We start from the raw sequence: 16124 nt of genomic DNA, 5'->3' as shown, positions 1-16124 counted from the left end.
AAACTGGCAAAGACTTTCAGGGTTTAGGGTATCTCAGTTTCTTAATTCTAAAATTATTCTGCTTTCCCATGTAGAAGAGTTTGAGGTAGAAAGGACAGAAACAAACTTAAATCCAGATTATACATTTATTATTTTTCTTTTGGCCAGCTACAATGCAAAACCCTTCAAGGGACTGGACCCTTAATATGTGGAATATTTGATTGATCTTAAACTCCCTTCACAAGTTATTTCTATTTTTATCCACAACTGTTTCCAGGAAGCAAATCTTTTCTCTAAATTAAAAAATATCCTATTTCTTTGAACATCCATAGTGCTTTGGGCTGCGCTAAAGTGATAGTTCAATTTTTTTTTCATCATTTTACTGTATTACAAATTCTAGAAAATGAGTAGGCCTCAACCAACTAGTTAAATTAGATATTTTAATTAGACTATAATGAATGGATTGTCTTCTCCTACACCATTTTTATTTAGTCTCTTCATGTTTTCATGCTTTTATATTGATTGTTACCCGCATCCAAAGGAGTTTTTTGATGTTGATGTTTTCTAGTCCCTTCAAGACCCAAATCACTTATCATATTCCCCCCATTTCCTGATATCCTTGAAAATTTTCTCATGGAACTTTAAACAGAATTTTAATTTGTATTTATCATAACAAAGTGTGAGCTACATAAAGAAATAAATAGGATCAAACTGTATTTTGTATAGGAATATAAGCTCTTTGAGGGTAGGGGCTGTCATTTTCTGTTATTATTTGTATTCTATTTCTTGGACCTTGAACAGTATCTGGCTTACAGGATGATGACAGATTCATAGATTTTGAGATGAAGGAACGTTTAAGGTCATTTTGTCCAACCCTCTTATTACAGAGATGAGAAAACTCAGGCCTAAGGAAGATATCACCCACTCAAGGTTGCACCGATATTAAGTTTCAGAAGAAGGCTATAAATCAGGTTTTCTGATTCCAAAGTAAGTGCTCTTTCAATTATACTATATTGTCTTGCTCAATGATAAAAGACCAAATTGAATGAAACCAAAATGAGGCATTTGAGTAGAAACAAAGTGGTCTCCATGTAGATAGAATATCTTTAAACTATTGTTTGAAATGTATGAGAAAAATTATAGGATCTTGCTAAAATGAACATTGAGAGTGAACATCTTCTGAGTAATAATCAACAGGAATAAATACTAGAATCTTGTTGCCTAGTTTTATATAATTTATCAGATGTCATGATTGAGGATCTTCCCACTTTCCTAACCTTTCCTAACCATCCCTCGTCCCAAAAAAATGATAGGCAATTCAACAATAAAGTCATAATTCAAAGTAAATAGCATAAGACAACTACATATGGCATATGAAAACTATAAGTGAGATTTTTAACTCTTCCTTTAAGGGGGGGGCTAACACAACTATGAGAAGAAAAGACTATAAGAAAAAAAAAGGAGGAAGCTATAAAATTTTAAATAATAAGCTAACCCAATCATGAATATAAAAATTCAGACTTTTTCCCAACTTTGGTATTTTTGTTCGTTGTTGTGGTTTCAGGGCTTAAGCATGAGAAGAATTTGTTTCTCTGAGGCTCCAAAGAGTATGGTTAAAGGTCACCAGGTTTAATATACATTAAAATTACTGATCAGATTATATGCTTATTAATAATAGAAGATATTCCACTCATGAGCCATGTTTGTTTAAAATTGAGTTTGGAGTACTCTTTTTTTTTAAAGTGTTTTTTTTAAATTTTAAACCCTTAACTTCTGTGTATTGACTTTATAGGTGGAAGATTGGTAAGGGTAGGCAATGGTGGTCAAGTGACTTGCCCAGGGTCACACAGCTGGGAAGTGTCGGAGGCCGGATTTGAACCTAGGACCTCCTGTCTCTAGGCCTGGCTCTCAATCCACTGAGCTACCCAGCTGCCCCCCATTGGAGTACTCTTTTTCAAGCCACTTTTCTATTCTAGAGTCTATTTCCTTTTCAGTCCAGTTAGTAAGTTTTCAATATTAAATTATACCATGCATACACATCCTTTTAATATAGAAAATTGACACTGCCTTGTTTGACGTTAGACTTTCCCTCTATTCCAAGAGTATGCTTTTTTCCTCTAATAAGACTTAAATATGCAGCCCTAGTAATATAACTTTTTAACACCAAGAAACAAAATTTATAGCCACGAGGTACTAAAGTGTGAAGCCACGCATTGCATAAAAGATTATAAAAATAGATGGGTAAAAAAGGCTGTCTAATATGTTTGACGTAGAGTTCTAAGCTCAAAACATTGCAATTCAACAGTTCCACATAACTTTGCTAGCACTCATATACTTCTGTGATAGGAAAAATGGAGAGAAAGCTCATGACCTAAACATAGCTTCAGACTGAAGAAACATTAATTCGGAAAGATATAAACATCCCATTTTTCAAATGGCTAAAAAGTATAGCTTCTCATGTTTTGTAAGGGAAATATCCACTATAAAGGAAAATTCTCCCAGGAAATGAAATAAAGTAGGGATAATTTATTAAGCACAAAATCTGATAGTTAATGGGTGTACTGAAACAGTACTGAAACAAAGAGAAGCAGCAATATCATCTCATTCAATTAAATCACAAGGTGTTTTAGGAATTCTAAACAAAAAAACAGACAAGCAAATTTTCTACTGGAAATGTTTACCAGCCACTTTCACAGTGTCTGATGTTTGAAATTATTAGATAACATGTCTTGGCAAAAGATACTATCACATTTTCAAGTGCCAGAATCAACCAAAGAGAATTGAAATGCCTTGAGGTTGTCTGAAGGAAGAACAAAACTACGTTTTTTAATGTTCCAAACTTTTTCTCCTACATTCTTCAACACAGGTTATTTTTAAATTTTCATCTTTTGTTGTTAATGAATGACTTTTTTACTGTAATATCTGAGAGAATAGAATTCTTAAAAAGGAAAGTATCTATATACCTTATCAGTATATCAGTCATGCCAAATAGTATTAAAAACCAGTAGGAATTATATTTCTAAAGAAATGTGGATAGGGCAAATTCAGTGTGACATTTTTGCTGTTTTGTGGTCACTCTAGAAGTATAACAAATCCAGGCTACCTCATAGAAAATTAAGAAGAAAATTAGAAAATAAGGAATGGGAATAAATATCTAAATTAGATAAACTGTCAATTAAAAAAGCACTTATGTTTCCTGTGTCTCCTATTTCTCATGTTAATTCAATAAATTCTATTAACCAATTTGCCCTTCGTGGAAAAAGGGATAAAGCTTAGAATGATGCAAACTCATAGAAACTGTGAGGAATTTTCAGGAAGGAAGGTCAGACTTAAAATGTTCTATCAATTTTATGAAGCAATTTCCAATAGACATTTATGTCAACCAATTGTTCTAGGCTATATCTGATGTGGAACAAAGTCTTACTATGCTATGCTCACAGTTATTTAGCTCACAGGATATATTCAGAATCTGACATTTACCAAATTACTGTTTTCATCCTGCTTCCTTTTGTCACCATAACACAGCAAAATTCTATTTATTTTTCATTTTTCATTGTTGAAAGGACATTAAGTTCTATTAAAGGGTTGACCAATTTTAACAGTAAGGTTACAAAGCACTATGCTCACTTTGTTATATTCTAGAAACATCCAAAAATAGAATCTCAAACTCAGAAGTCTATATATTTACTTTGTGCAAAACAAGCAATTTTTGCAATTCACAAGTAAGTTATTTCTGGATGTCTTTAATCCTAAATATACTTGTAGAAAAAGAAATTGGTTTTTTTCCTGCTAAATTTCAATATACCTAACTTGTATCTTATATGTAAAAATTATCTGGATTGAAGAATCTCATGCTTCAAAAAATCAGATCATAGTCAAAATAAATTAAAATATAAAAGCATGGCAATACTTTATAATTCTAAAGGTCAGTGGAATACTGCATTTAGCTTAAATTTAAGAACATATCATAATTAATATGCAACAGATCAAATTTCATAATTGTGTAACACATTTAAGATTATAGAAAGTTCACAAGCCTGTAGAAATACTTCAACACATACCTTAACAAGAACTTTAATAAATTTGTATCTTTCTCCTCCAAACCACCAATGTAACAAGTTTGCCACTAAATATTACAAAAAATGGTCACTGATTATGCTTAGTAATTTTTTTTTCCTCCTTACTATTGAGCATGCTGTAAAAATTATATATGAAACATGTTAATTTACAGATTTGTTTTGTCCTAGGGTATTATTAAATAGGCTACTATATATGAAGATGTCTTCTATATATGCTAAAACCCATCTGGATCTTTTCCATTTAAAAATATATATTTTGAATTTATAAAAATTAATTATATTATAAACAGAATTAAAATATTATGTTTGAATTACAAACGAATTTAACAAATAGAGTGTGTAGGTCCATAGGTCTAAAAATATTTCACATTAATATTTAACTTCACAAAATTAAAATACGGTTAAAATTGATGACAGGAATTTTGGAGGATATAAAGCAATTGATTATCGAAGCACAACAGATTACTCTGGTCTCAGTTTCCTCACCTGTAAAATGATGGAGTTTGGCGAAGGCACCAGTTTGACTGAATGACCTTTAAGATCCCTTCTGTGTGTTGAATCTCTTATTCTATAACCTATCTTTCACAAAATACAGTTCTGAATTTAAAAATAAACGTTTAGTTTTCAAAGAACAATGATACTACTTTTCAGGTAAAAAATAAAATTTCCCAAAGACTAATACTGGAATTTTAAAAATGATTAACAAAAAGAACAAATATTTTTGAGAAAGGTAGAAAGTTAACTATATTGCTGAACTCAAATTTAACATATCAAATTGCTATGCAATGCTAGATAATCTGACAGCTGGATCATAGAAATACTAATTTTATGACCTATAAAGTAATATAAAGTATTAGCAGTAGTATCCTATCTATTGATATAATATTGTTGAGAAATCGTGTTTGATTGGCGATCTATTTACAAATCAATCCAAATTTTAAAAGTCATTAATCATATTAATTTCTTACTTTAGAGCTCTTGAATTAATTTTCATTTAGAAAAATGACTTCAAAAAGTTTAAGAAATAAGCAGTTATTGAAAATGAAGTAATCATTCTAACCCAATGTTGTCATTTAGAAATAAGCAATTTGAGAGAAACCACTAGCTCTACCTAAAACAGAATAGCAACACATGCTAGGTTTTGCAAGTAAGAACAATTTTTTGCCCTTTTTTAAACAAAGTTTTTTTTTATAGGAATACAAACTCAGATTGCTTCCATAATAGGCAAAATAAACAGCTTTTAAAGAGCTACTTGGTAAGATAGCACTCGCAGAGATTTAACTTATACTATAAATTAACTTAATGCTTTGAAATATACTACAAATAACTTGGCAGGTTTAAAGAAAACAAAATTGCCAGAAATGCTGAATAGTGAATCTGATGCTATTTACTTTTCTTATGTTGAAAAGTAGATTTTCCTTTCACTGCTTTGGTATTTTAGTGAGGCCATGCATGCGCACACATATATCACAAACTAATTCTAATGACTGAGTAAACATTAAATATTTTAATCTGTAATTTGTAAAAGAAATACAAACTAAGCAAGGTTATTTCCAATCCATTAATTCCCCACTGTTGATATACAATTACTATTAAAACAACTACTTTTATATGATGGTTATTAACCTTTTGCACAATGGTGGACTGGTGCCTTCAAATTAAATTGAGCTAGACAGTGAACATTAATTAATTTTGGATTGTTAGATATATCTGAACAGTTCTAATTCATTTCAAGTTCATCTTACTTCAGAGAAAGGAAGGGGAGAATTTGGTCACTTATAACTCTTAACTATACAAGCTCCCAAAGGATGACTAAATTTAATGTTCTTGATGATTCAACATTGATGGAGACACTGGATCCATAGGCTTAGACATGGAAAATCGAAATGCAGTAATATTTCAGGTGTCTAAATCCACTATTCCTTGAGTTTGAGAAAAAATATTCTTTTGGGTAAACTATACATAGTTAAATTCTGCCATTTCTTAGGTAGGACTTCAAAAAGTTAGTGAAACGTTAGAGAGAATGAACAAATCTCACCATTAAGATCACAGACCAAGGTCAAACCATTAAAAAGTCATTCCACGTGAATGAATATAGTCTCTACACATAGACATACACATATACATAATACTAATTTTGACTAGATTTCTACAGTCTCTCCCAACTCTACCCCATTTGTGCAGAACTCCTTTATTTGAGTTCAGGAAGAACTATGAATGTTTATATATACAAAATATAAAATTATACATTTGCCGAATGCACTGTGAATAAGACTATATAACTTGATTACATACAAATGTTTCTTTACTTGGGAGTTTCTCAAATTTATTTGAGAGTTCTTGCCAGTTGTCATCACATCCTGAGTCTCACTATACTGAAGTTTAAGAAAGTAAGTACTAAGTAAAGTACACACTTTCCCCTTGTCACACATCAAAGGGGTTATGTTAAGTGATTCAGCTTCTCTGCCTCTCTATACAACAGTGACAATTATAATTTTTAATATAATTATCTAATTATTTTCTTGTCTAAGATAACTAACATTTATTTAATCAGGTTTATTCTATCCTTGCCCCACTCTCCACAACCTTGTCCCCCCCACACCTCAAAGTACCTGGCAATTTAGAAAAGGAGAAAATAGCAATGGAATAAATGTTTTAAGTACTCTGCAACCTGCTTGTCTGAATCTATTTAAATATTAAAATAGGAAAAATATGAAATTGCAATGTCACGTAAATTAATTCATTTACTGGAAACTAAATATTTTAATCCAGAATCTTAAATGCAGTGAAATTAAACAAGAATAAATCACACTTTTTTATTCATTTTTAATTAAACTAATACTACTGGGTGGTCAAAATGGGAGAAAGAGCAATTGAACTATACTGCTACTAGCTTACCACCACTGCATTTTACTTACAATGTATTTACTGAAGTTCATTTCATCATATTGTTATGTTTATTTGTAATCTATTTAAAAAGTAAAATTAGATTTCAAAAATGTGAAAGATTACAGAAATTTGGTCTGGGTAGATATTTCAAGGTGAAACTTCATGTATTATATCTAGAAAAAAAGTTACCTTTGTATTTTAACAAAAATGCCTTCTTAAAAACACATATCCATATCTTATCCCACATTACTTCTGCATTGTTATAGGTGAATTACTAATTCACTTGAAAAATTCATTTTATCAATAACTTATATGCTCAGATTAAATAAGTAATAACTTTCCCTCTAATAACTAGCTTGAAATGTTAACAAGTTTGAGGCTATTAACATAACAACTGGTTATTAAATGTGGTAATGACCAGTTTAGAAGAAATTGCATTCCAAAAAAAGCTGTATAGTCATTCCAGATGCAGTTTATATTTTAGAAATTATTTGGCATTCCCAAATGCCAAAAGTTGAACAGCATTGTATTATTGGTCAAGCTAGAAATTAAAGCAGAATATTTGGGTTCCATTATAGTGACGTCAAACAAGATTTTGTGGAGACAGAGCAATGACAGAAAAATATAATGATTTAATGTGTACAGCAAGACTCCTGAATAGGTTAAATACCAAGTTTAATGTTTTTCTAACATCCATGAGTAGAAAATCATTAATTCTTCTTTGGAAGGCAAATTAAGTTCGTGCCTAATTTGCTTTATTATAACTAGTTACTTTTGGCCAGAATTGATCATGAAAGAATTTATTTGTAAAGCAAAATTTTTACTGAAAAAGAAACCAGATAATGGAGCTTTGTATACAATTTGGAAAAAAATTGATTCAAGGTACATTGGTTCATAAAATTCCACTTCAGGTTAACAAGAGATTATTTTAAGGAATTTTAATATAAATTTATCTTAGAAATAGTTTGCAAATATGGTAAGCATAACACATCTATGGCTAAGGACTTAAATAATGTGGCTGTAAGTCAAAAATGCTGTAGAACAACTATCAGGGTGATAAGTCAGTTGTAACAGAAGTAGACACTTTTTTGGGGGGGATCAGGAAATAAGAACTAGTTTACAAATAAACTGAGGGAAAAAACTATAATTTTAAATCTTAACTTTATAAATATCCATAGTTCTAAAGGAAATGATCTAAAACAATAACCAGTTATTTGCATCAGTAATAATCAAAGAAGGAAACCAGAGCTATAATTAGGGTGTAAAGTGGTGACTGGGGCTTTGCCCCAGGGCACCAGAATTTAGAGGTTACAAAAATTCAAAACACTTTTCCTTCATCAGGATAGAAGCCACCATAGTAATTAATTGTCACTCCAATGCAAATAAATTTTTCTTAACTGATGTTATTGTCATATTATAAATTACTACACCCTCTCCATCCCCCCAAAATGTGGATTTGATGGTTGATTAGTACTACTTGCTCCAGGGTACCAAAATTGCTACTTACAGGTTTGAGGAAGTTATTTTAAATAGCCACTTTTGATTTCTAGACTCTTATTTGAAGAAGCTCACAGTACCATAATAAGAACAAATAATAACTCTATATATTTTACTTGACCTGGGAATGTAGTATTAAACAGCTGGAAAGCTTTTGTGCCATCTTTGAGGACGACAACTTAATTCAAATGAGATACTGCTATTTGCAGTTATAAAATGAACCTACATGAAAATGAGAGTGAGATACTATGTCTAGAAATTTTATGATCTCCTAAAAACATATGATTCACTAAATAGTAGGAGAGAGAAGTTATCAGGAATAAATCCATGCCTTTAGTAACTGACCAAGTTGTATTTCTGATGGGGCTTTACTAGAACAGCCTGATTTAAGTTTTCCACTAGAGCATCATCACATAGGAACAAGAAGTCATCACTTAAGTCCATCATCAATGTGAAGTTTCAAATGAGTTCTTCCTCATATAGTACATTTCAACTGGGAAAAATCAATTCATACTCATTTCTGAAATTCTGAGCAATGCACTTTGTGAATTGACATTTTTTGAAGTTAGTGCCTATCCAAGGATGGGGAACTCTGGAACAAAAGACCCTTTATTAGAATGAAGTTTTCTCTGAATTCAGTGCACGTCTTTATGTCTTTAGCTATTTAACTTATAAGAGGTATATCATTTGCTAATGATAGAAGCTTTTAATATCCTGTTTTTGAGAGAGTTATTGGCAGATTAGTGTTTAAAGTTCAAGGTTATTTTTGTGCTAGTCAGCGTAACTTGGGGAAGAAGGGTCTGAAGCACATATAGGAACACATGCTAAAACTCTATACTAAACTGCAAAGGAAGTTCTTCAAAACAAGGGTGGGTTAAGAATTTCAAAATTTATGTTTCTGTGAGTGATGAATAACTGATCAACTCTTTAAGTTATTAAATTTGGGGGTCCAACTAATAACTGGTGACAATTATTCCACACATAGCTCTCAAAACTTGAATTAAAAAAGGTAAAAAAAGTGAAATGTATATTAATGTATGTCATCACCTTTATCTATTTTCCTATTTCATTCTGTTGAAATTATATGTATATGTTATACATATATATATATATATATATACACAGATACATAAAATACCCACCCATCTGGAACTTGTTGGCAATTTCAACAGCCATAGAGAATCAATTTTATAAGTTGAGTAGCCAATATATTTCTGATATCATCCAGTCTACCCAGTTTTTTAAAATGCTGTAACATGACCAAAACATAGAACAGTTCTGAGAATTGAATTCAGCATCATTCAGTTGCTGGGATATGTGTGAGGGATTCCATAAAACTTGATAATTTTTTTAAAAGTCCAGTCACCTCTGGTATACAAGAATAATTCCTACCTCAGATAGTCTCTGCGACAAAGGATAAGGTTTGCTTTAGTGTACAGGGTGGAGCCCACCTCTCCCAACCGACAATCACAGCAAGCACACTTCAGACAGTCTTCATGCCAATATTTGTCCAGGGCCTTCAGTAGATACCGGTCCTTGATTTTACGGTTGCAGCCAGCACAACCTTTCGGCTTGGTGTCTGGCTGGACTGAGAGCATTTGTATACCTATGAAAGTAAAAAAAAATAAAAGCAAAGAACTGGGGCTATTAGATGGAATAAAAAGATACCAAAGAACAAAATCAGACTATAAAAAGCATTGTTTTCTCTGGATATATGAGGTTTTATTTAAAAATTTTTTCTTCCAATATTTATTGAAATAAATTTGGACTTAGGCTCTCATTTACATTCTATACTTTCCTTCTATTTCTTTCTTCATCCATTTGTTCACCTTCCAAGTATCAAAAATATTATATTTATGTGTATATGTGCATATATATACGCATATATATATATACATATATATAGCCACACACACACACATAGACAGAGAGAGAATATTCATGTCATGGTAAGCAGCTGTTATAAATATGAAGCTAAGTAATATTAGATAATTGTATAATGTTTCTGCTCCTGAATAGAACATTTCCCTTGGGGAGAAAATGTGATTAAAATTCTAAACAATTTTTAAAGAAATCTACTTAATAATGCACCACACATAAATTTGCCCTCCAGTACATAAGTGTCAATCTTGAAATATCAGAAATAGCTAGGTTAAAATAACCACTTAATGTGTATTTGGTGGTAGGAAGAGTAGGGTGCCCCTTATGTGGCGAAAGGAGTTAGCTTACAATAGTTGAAGGGATATATGACATATCAACTAAAGACAGAATTTTATAGGAGATCAATTAAAGATCCAAATATTCCAAAACAGCAGACACTTCATTATTAGACTATGGTCCTTATGTTTAAAGTAAATATAGCCACCAGTGCCTACATTAAAACCACATAAACTATGTGTTTGAATATATTGTTACAAATTCTAACAAAATATTAGATAACATTTTAAAAGAACATCCAGGAAAGGGCCAATGGAAGGGCCATTTTCACTTCAAAGGTCAGTATTTGAAGGCAGACAAGGGGAATTAATTACTCCCTCTCAAGGTTTTTAAAGTTACCTTTCCATAAATGCTCTACATCGAATCACCAAGGTATCATGAATAAGAGATGTCTATTCCTGGTTCTCTTTTTCTACAACTTGGACTAACTCTTGATAGTAAAATATACTCATTTTTGAGATTTTCCCTTTTTCCTAAATTGATTTTGTATCGAACGTACACCCTCAATGAATAATTAATTTTACCATAGAAGAATTTCCATAAAGCCAAATCATAGAATGTTTAAGCTGAAAAAGAGCTTCCATTTTCTTATGTGAGGCTTCCACCCAATCCCAAATGAAGAAACAGAGGCCAGGAGAGGTCAAGTGGCTTGTTCTAGGTCTCACAACTGAGATTAGAATCCTGGTCTCCTCAATGGCTTTTTCATTAATTTATGTTGTGTCATAAAAGAACTGAAGCCCAAACTTGGAAGCAGAAAGAAGGATGTTTTGTACTAATTTTGGGTGTGCTTACTAAGTACTTTAAGAAAATAAGGACCAAGTCCTATATCCAGCTATTCCCAGCTCTTCTTTCCCCAATTAGATAAGTTCTCCTAAGTTTCTACCAGTGAAATTATGGTAACTGCTCTACCATTAACTTTGATAATTCTACTTCAAATCATATGAGTCAAAAGGGAAAAAAATATACAGTATATACAACTTTTTGTAAGAGAAGAATTCTGCAGCGATTTTTCTTTTAAACAAAGTGAACATTTGTTAGAATGAAACTTCCTTGATTGAAGTTTTTTGGTTCAACCAGAGTTCCAGACTAGATGTTGAGTTAGGAGTTCTTTGTACAGAAGAGCAGGCAGTATTCCTATGGCCTGATTCCCCTCCTTTGAAGGAACTCCGAACCCAGGATAGATCAATCATAACCCTTGGTAGTCCTGCTAAAGCTTACTTTCTAGAACTTCTATCAAATGAAGATTCTTTGATAACCGGTTATTCCTAGCACGGTTCTATAGGGAATGAATTCCATCAATTACAACATAGCACATTTCCTAATGCCCTTAATACCTGGGGAGGGAGGGAAGCATTTCAATTCAGTAAAGAAGGTTCTGGATTTTAGAGGCATATAACTATTTAGTATATATGTAATCAAAAGTTTGAAAGAAAAACTATTCTACTTTCCCCAGTTTGTAATTCTTATTTGTTTTTGAGTTTTAGTGCCCGAAAAGATTAGGAGAAAACTCCCATCTTAAAAAATAACCAAGCTCTATTTCCCACTTATGTTACAGCATAAATAAGGCCAAATCTCTCACTAAAAAAATCCCTGGATTGCAGAAACTAGTGTTTATGAAAACTAGACAATAGATGATTAATCTCCAAAAATGTTTTTGTTGTATTAACACTTTAAATTAGCAACTCAGAATTCCACTAATATTTGTACTCAGTAGACTATCTGACCCTAGGTGATTTAAGCCCAGGAGTTTGGTGTTCTAGAATATATTTATGTGGTATTCTTTTAAAAGGATCTAACTGCTCCTAAAATTAAACATTTCAACTAGACATAAATCAATAGCTGCTAGTTGGAGAAAATGGTTATTTCACAATTATTCTGCCACATATGTAGAATTTATAAAGTAGTCAGCAGCTTCCCCTGACCGTTCAAAAGAATGTCTTTTAAAGTTACATGTTCATAAGCCAAGAAACATTTCACAAGTTTCTTATAGCACATCAGGAGTCATAACTAGTTTTAGATTGGCATGTAAATTGTTCTGAGGGAAATTCTTATTGCCTCTGAGACCCTGCTATTCCGAGTTATTTGACAGTTTAAGGGAAATCAATTTTTTTTTTAAGACAAATAATGGCCTGTGCAGTATGGTGTTCAGAAATAAGTAGAACCATTTCATTTAAACTCTGGTGAGCTTTTAATTGCCTGGATTGTATTGTGAGCCAGCCTAACGGTTGATTGCCTCCATTATGCTCTCTTGTTCTGTGCTATTCATCCGCAAAGTCTCAGCTATAGTAGTTAACACAACAAAGTAACCACAACTCTATAACATGTGGTTTTTTTTTTAATAAAGAGATTTTCAACACTTAGAGAGATTGCCTTTCAACCAATAGTATATATTCAGATGAAAAACTACTTTCCCCACTTAAGCATGCCTCTTTTTTTTTTTTTAAAGAAGAAAGGAACAAGAGGTAAGGCAATACAGCAGGTTGACAGCTGAGGTGAGTTAGGAAGATGCTAAAATGAGAACTCAGGTCCCATACCTAGGAGCCTGACACAGATTAAAAGAATTTGACCACCAAGGCCATTCAACTGCTGAGGGGTACCAAACAAAAGATTTTCTTTCTTTACCCCCCTTCAATCCCCAAATCAACCCCTCCCCAACCCCATTTGAAAGCTGGATTGGGCCTAAAAGCTTGTTTTTCTCTGTTCAGTGGCCCAAAGCATCCCTGCAGGCTGTAGCCCCCTAAGGGACAACAATGCAAATAGATGTCCCCATATCTCAGGGACTGGAGCTGCATAACTCCGTTCTACCCCTTCAACTCCCTCCTCCCCACCCTCTCACCCCCCCCCTTCTTTTTTGAGCAATGGAGCTGGGAACCAATTTGATTCCCTTTTTCTCCAATGCAGCTGCAAGGCTCAGAGATACTGACATTTTTCCACTCTTATCAGTTTAATTACAGTTACCATGGCAGCAAAGTGCTAGTGCTTGGCAAAGGCCAACAAGAGATTTGCAAGACTGAGTTCAATTTTGATGCAGCTCACATGCAAAATCAAAAAATAAGAAACATACATACAGTATAACAAAGAATTCCTTTTGGGTTTACACTCGAGCCTCTTTTGTGGCGGCGTCTTTTCAGCCACACAGGGATGATTTGCTAAGAATGTAGCAATATTTGTTGCACCTAGCATGATTAATTGGTTTAAACAGAAGTCTTTCAAAGCAGTTACAGCAAAAATATTCCAGATATCTTTAGAAATGCACCAAAGCCACATGAAAGCCAGCTTCCTGCAAAGTACAGCTACGACAGGATAGTAACCTTACCAAAACTTTTCTCCTTTTTCTGCATGAGTTGATTTAAGAATGCCTGAGTAGCAGCTTCTCATTGGATTTGGTAATCCAGGGGAAAGTGGTGGCGTCCCTTTTGCTTTGGCTGAAGTGAGAAGCTGGTGTTCATATACACAGCCGAGCACAGACTATTGTGCACCCACTTTGGGAAAGGGTCGGAGTGTCGGCAGGGGGTGGGGGGAAGGGAGAAGGGTTGACAGACAAGACAACACGCACAAACTGAACCACTTGCACCACTTGCAATGTGGCAGCGTTCAAAATGATGGCGAATGACAAAGCCACATGTTTCCCTAACTCTGTCCGTAATCCTATAATCCCAGCGGTCTCTTTTAGCTTCGTTTTAACAAATGGATTTGATTAAACTGTCACATGCAGCGTTAGCATACCAGATCATGTTCAATATGAAAAAGATCATAAATCTGACTTGTATTTTATAATAGCAATCTGGGGAGCTGCATCAGTCTAATATCGGGCTATTAGTCCATGTGCACCTCAATTCCTCGAATCTCTCTCTTCCCCCCTTCCCACTATACCCCCAAACCCATGCACTCTCTACACACTTTGCCAGCAGAAAGGCTTGGAATAGTTAAGGCGATGGTGTGTTTAGCGTTATCTATTTAGAAAGGGGAAATGAGTGTTTATAAAGAAGGAAGACTCTTCAAATGAAACTAGCAGGGGATTAGTAAAAAATAAAGGAAGCAGTCACTGGATCGTACCCCAATAAACCAGAAAAAAAAAGAATCTAAACGTTACTTCATCCTCGGTCCCTTTGGCCGGAACCCTAAAATTCTCCGTTAAGAAATGAACTCCCCCCCCTCCTCCCTGTTCTCTGACACAAAGAATAAGCGTGTGGAAATGCTGCAGTTCATTGTTAACTTTGACTATTATCTACTCTAACACTTGAGATGTTCAGCGAAGGAGCTTCTCTCCCTTCCTCCATCAGCATCTTCCAATTGCATGTATTTCATGTCTCATCATAAAAATAATGAAGCCTCACATGATTTAAACAAAATCGTCTCAGCAGAGCTGCAGCTTGAGCAAAAGTTACAGTGCAGAAGACGATGTGTTGCGGCTCTAGTTTATACCTCATTAGGAGAGGCAGGAAAAAAAATACCCACATAACACACACGCACGCACGCGCACACATACACACACCACAAATAACCCAAAGCTTGTGTATACAGTTGCTTCACTTACCTTCTCAATTAAGCAATACAGGGGGAGGCAGTTCAGTGAGCACAGTGGCTGCTTTGTAGCTCTTCTCCTTGGGAAAGGTCAAAAAGAAGCATTGTTTGAAAAAAAAAAAAAAGGACAGGGGAGGGAATCGCTATTCTTTAAGTTTAAAATAATGAGGTCCTCAAGGATCCGCCAAGTAATTGTGTTGACCACATCTGAGCTACAGGTGTCCTCCTTTTAGTATCTTACAGTCCACGGCTGTCTTTCTCTGTCCTGGCTCAAGACAACTTACCTAAGCAGCGTGTGAGGAACCAAGCTGAACGAAGCCAGGGCTTTATCAGCTGCAAAATGCAATCCCTTACCAGCCAGACATAATACAGCAAAAGAAAAGGTCACTCAGTTATTACTGAGCCAGCAGAGCCCAGGCAGCTCTTGTCAAGACCATAGAGAAGCAGCTCCCTTCCGATTTAAGACTATTTACCTCTCACCCCCCATCCCCCCCTTCTTCTTTCCTTCTCTCTCTCTCTCCCTCTGTCTCTCTCTCGTCCCTCCCTCCTTCGTTCGCTCCCTCTCGTGTTCTCGTTCTGCAGCTCAGCCAAGTACAGCCGCCCTCCGAAAGTGCAAAGCAGCCAGGAGACAGATTGGGCTTTGTTGGTAATTTCCCATGGTGAAAATTTACAAGCCTGCGAGTGCAGTCAGCAAAACCACATGCATATGCTAGACACAAACACCAGGGACAACCCCTCGCAGAAAAAAAAAAAAAAAAAAAAAAGTGACCTCTACAGAAATCAACTCAGAAAGGACCCTATATGTCCCAGCCTATCCAAAATGAAACTCCAGCGAAAGGGGGTGGGGGCGGGGGGAGGGAGCAGATAAGAAATTCTTTGAATAACCAGGGCGTTTTGCAACAGCTGGCTACATTTAAAACAAACTGTCCCCAATAGTCA

At 34.2% G+C, this 16124-nt stretch overlaps 1 protein-coding gene across 2 annotated transcripts in view; it reads right to left on the bottom strand.

Annotated features, from left to right (window-relative positions):
* Positions 1 to 14947, bottom strand: part of LMO3 (LIM domain only 3) — a 66555-nt gene extending 51608 nt beyond the window's left edge. The window contains exons 1-2 of one of the 2 annotated variants that reach the window (XM_044678289.1): positions 14902 to 14947; positions 9837 to 10050 (exon numbers count right to left, since the gene is read on the bottom strand). In XM_044678289.1, the coding sequence (XP_044534224.1) occupies positions 9837 to 10050; positions 14902 to 14947 (260 nt within the window). Of the gene's footprint in view, positions 1 to 9836; positions 10051 to 13977; positions 14003 to 14901 lie in introns of those variants that run through there. The other variant, XM_044678290.1, reaches the window with a different exon arrangement.
* Between the last annotated feature and the right edge of the window lie 1177 nt (positions 14948 to 16124).

Source organism: Gracilinanus agilis, chromosome 5 (genome assembly GCF_016433145.1).
Source record: "Gracilinanus agilis isolate LMUSP501 chromosome 5, AgileGrace, whole genome shotgun sequence".
NCBI lineage: Eukaryota > Metazoa > Chordata > Mammalia > Didelphimorphia > Didelphidae > Gracilinanus > Gracilinanus agilis.
Note: the sequence above shows the minus strand (reverse complement) of the source record. Positions and strands in the feature narration are given on the sequence as shown.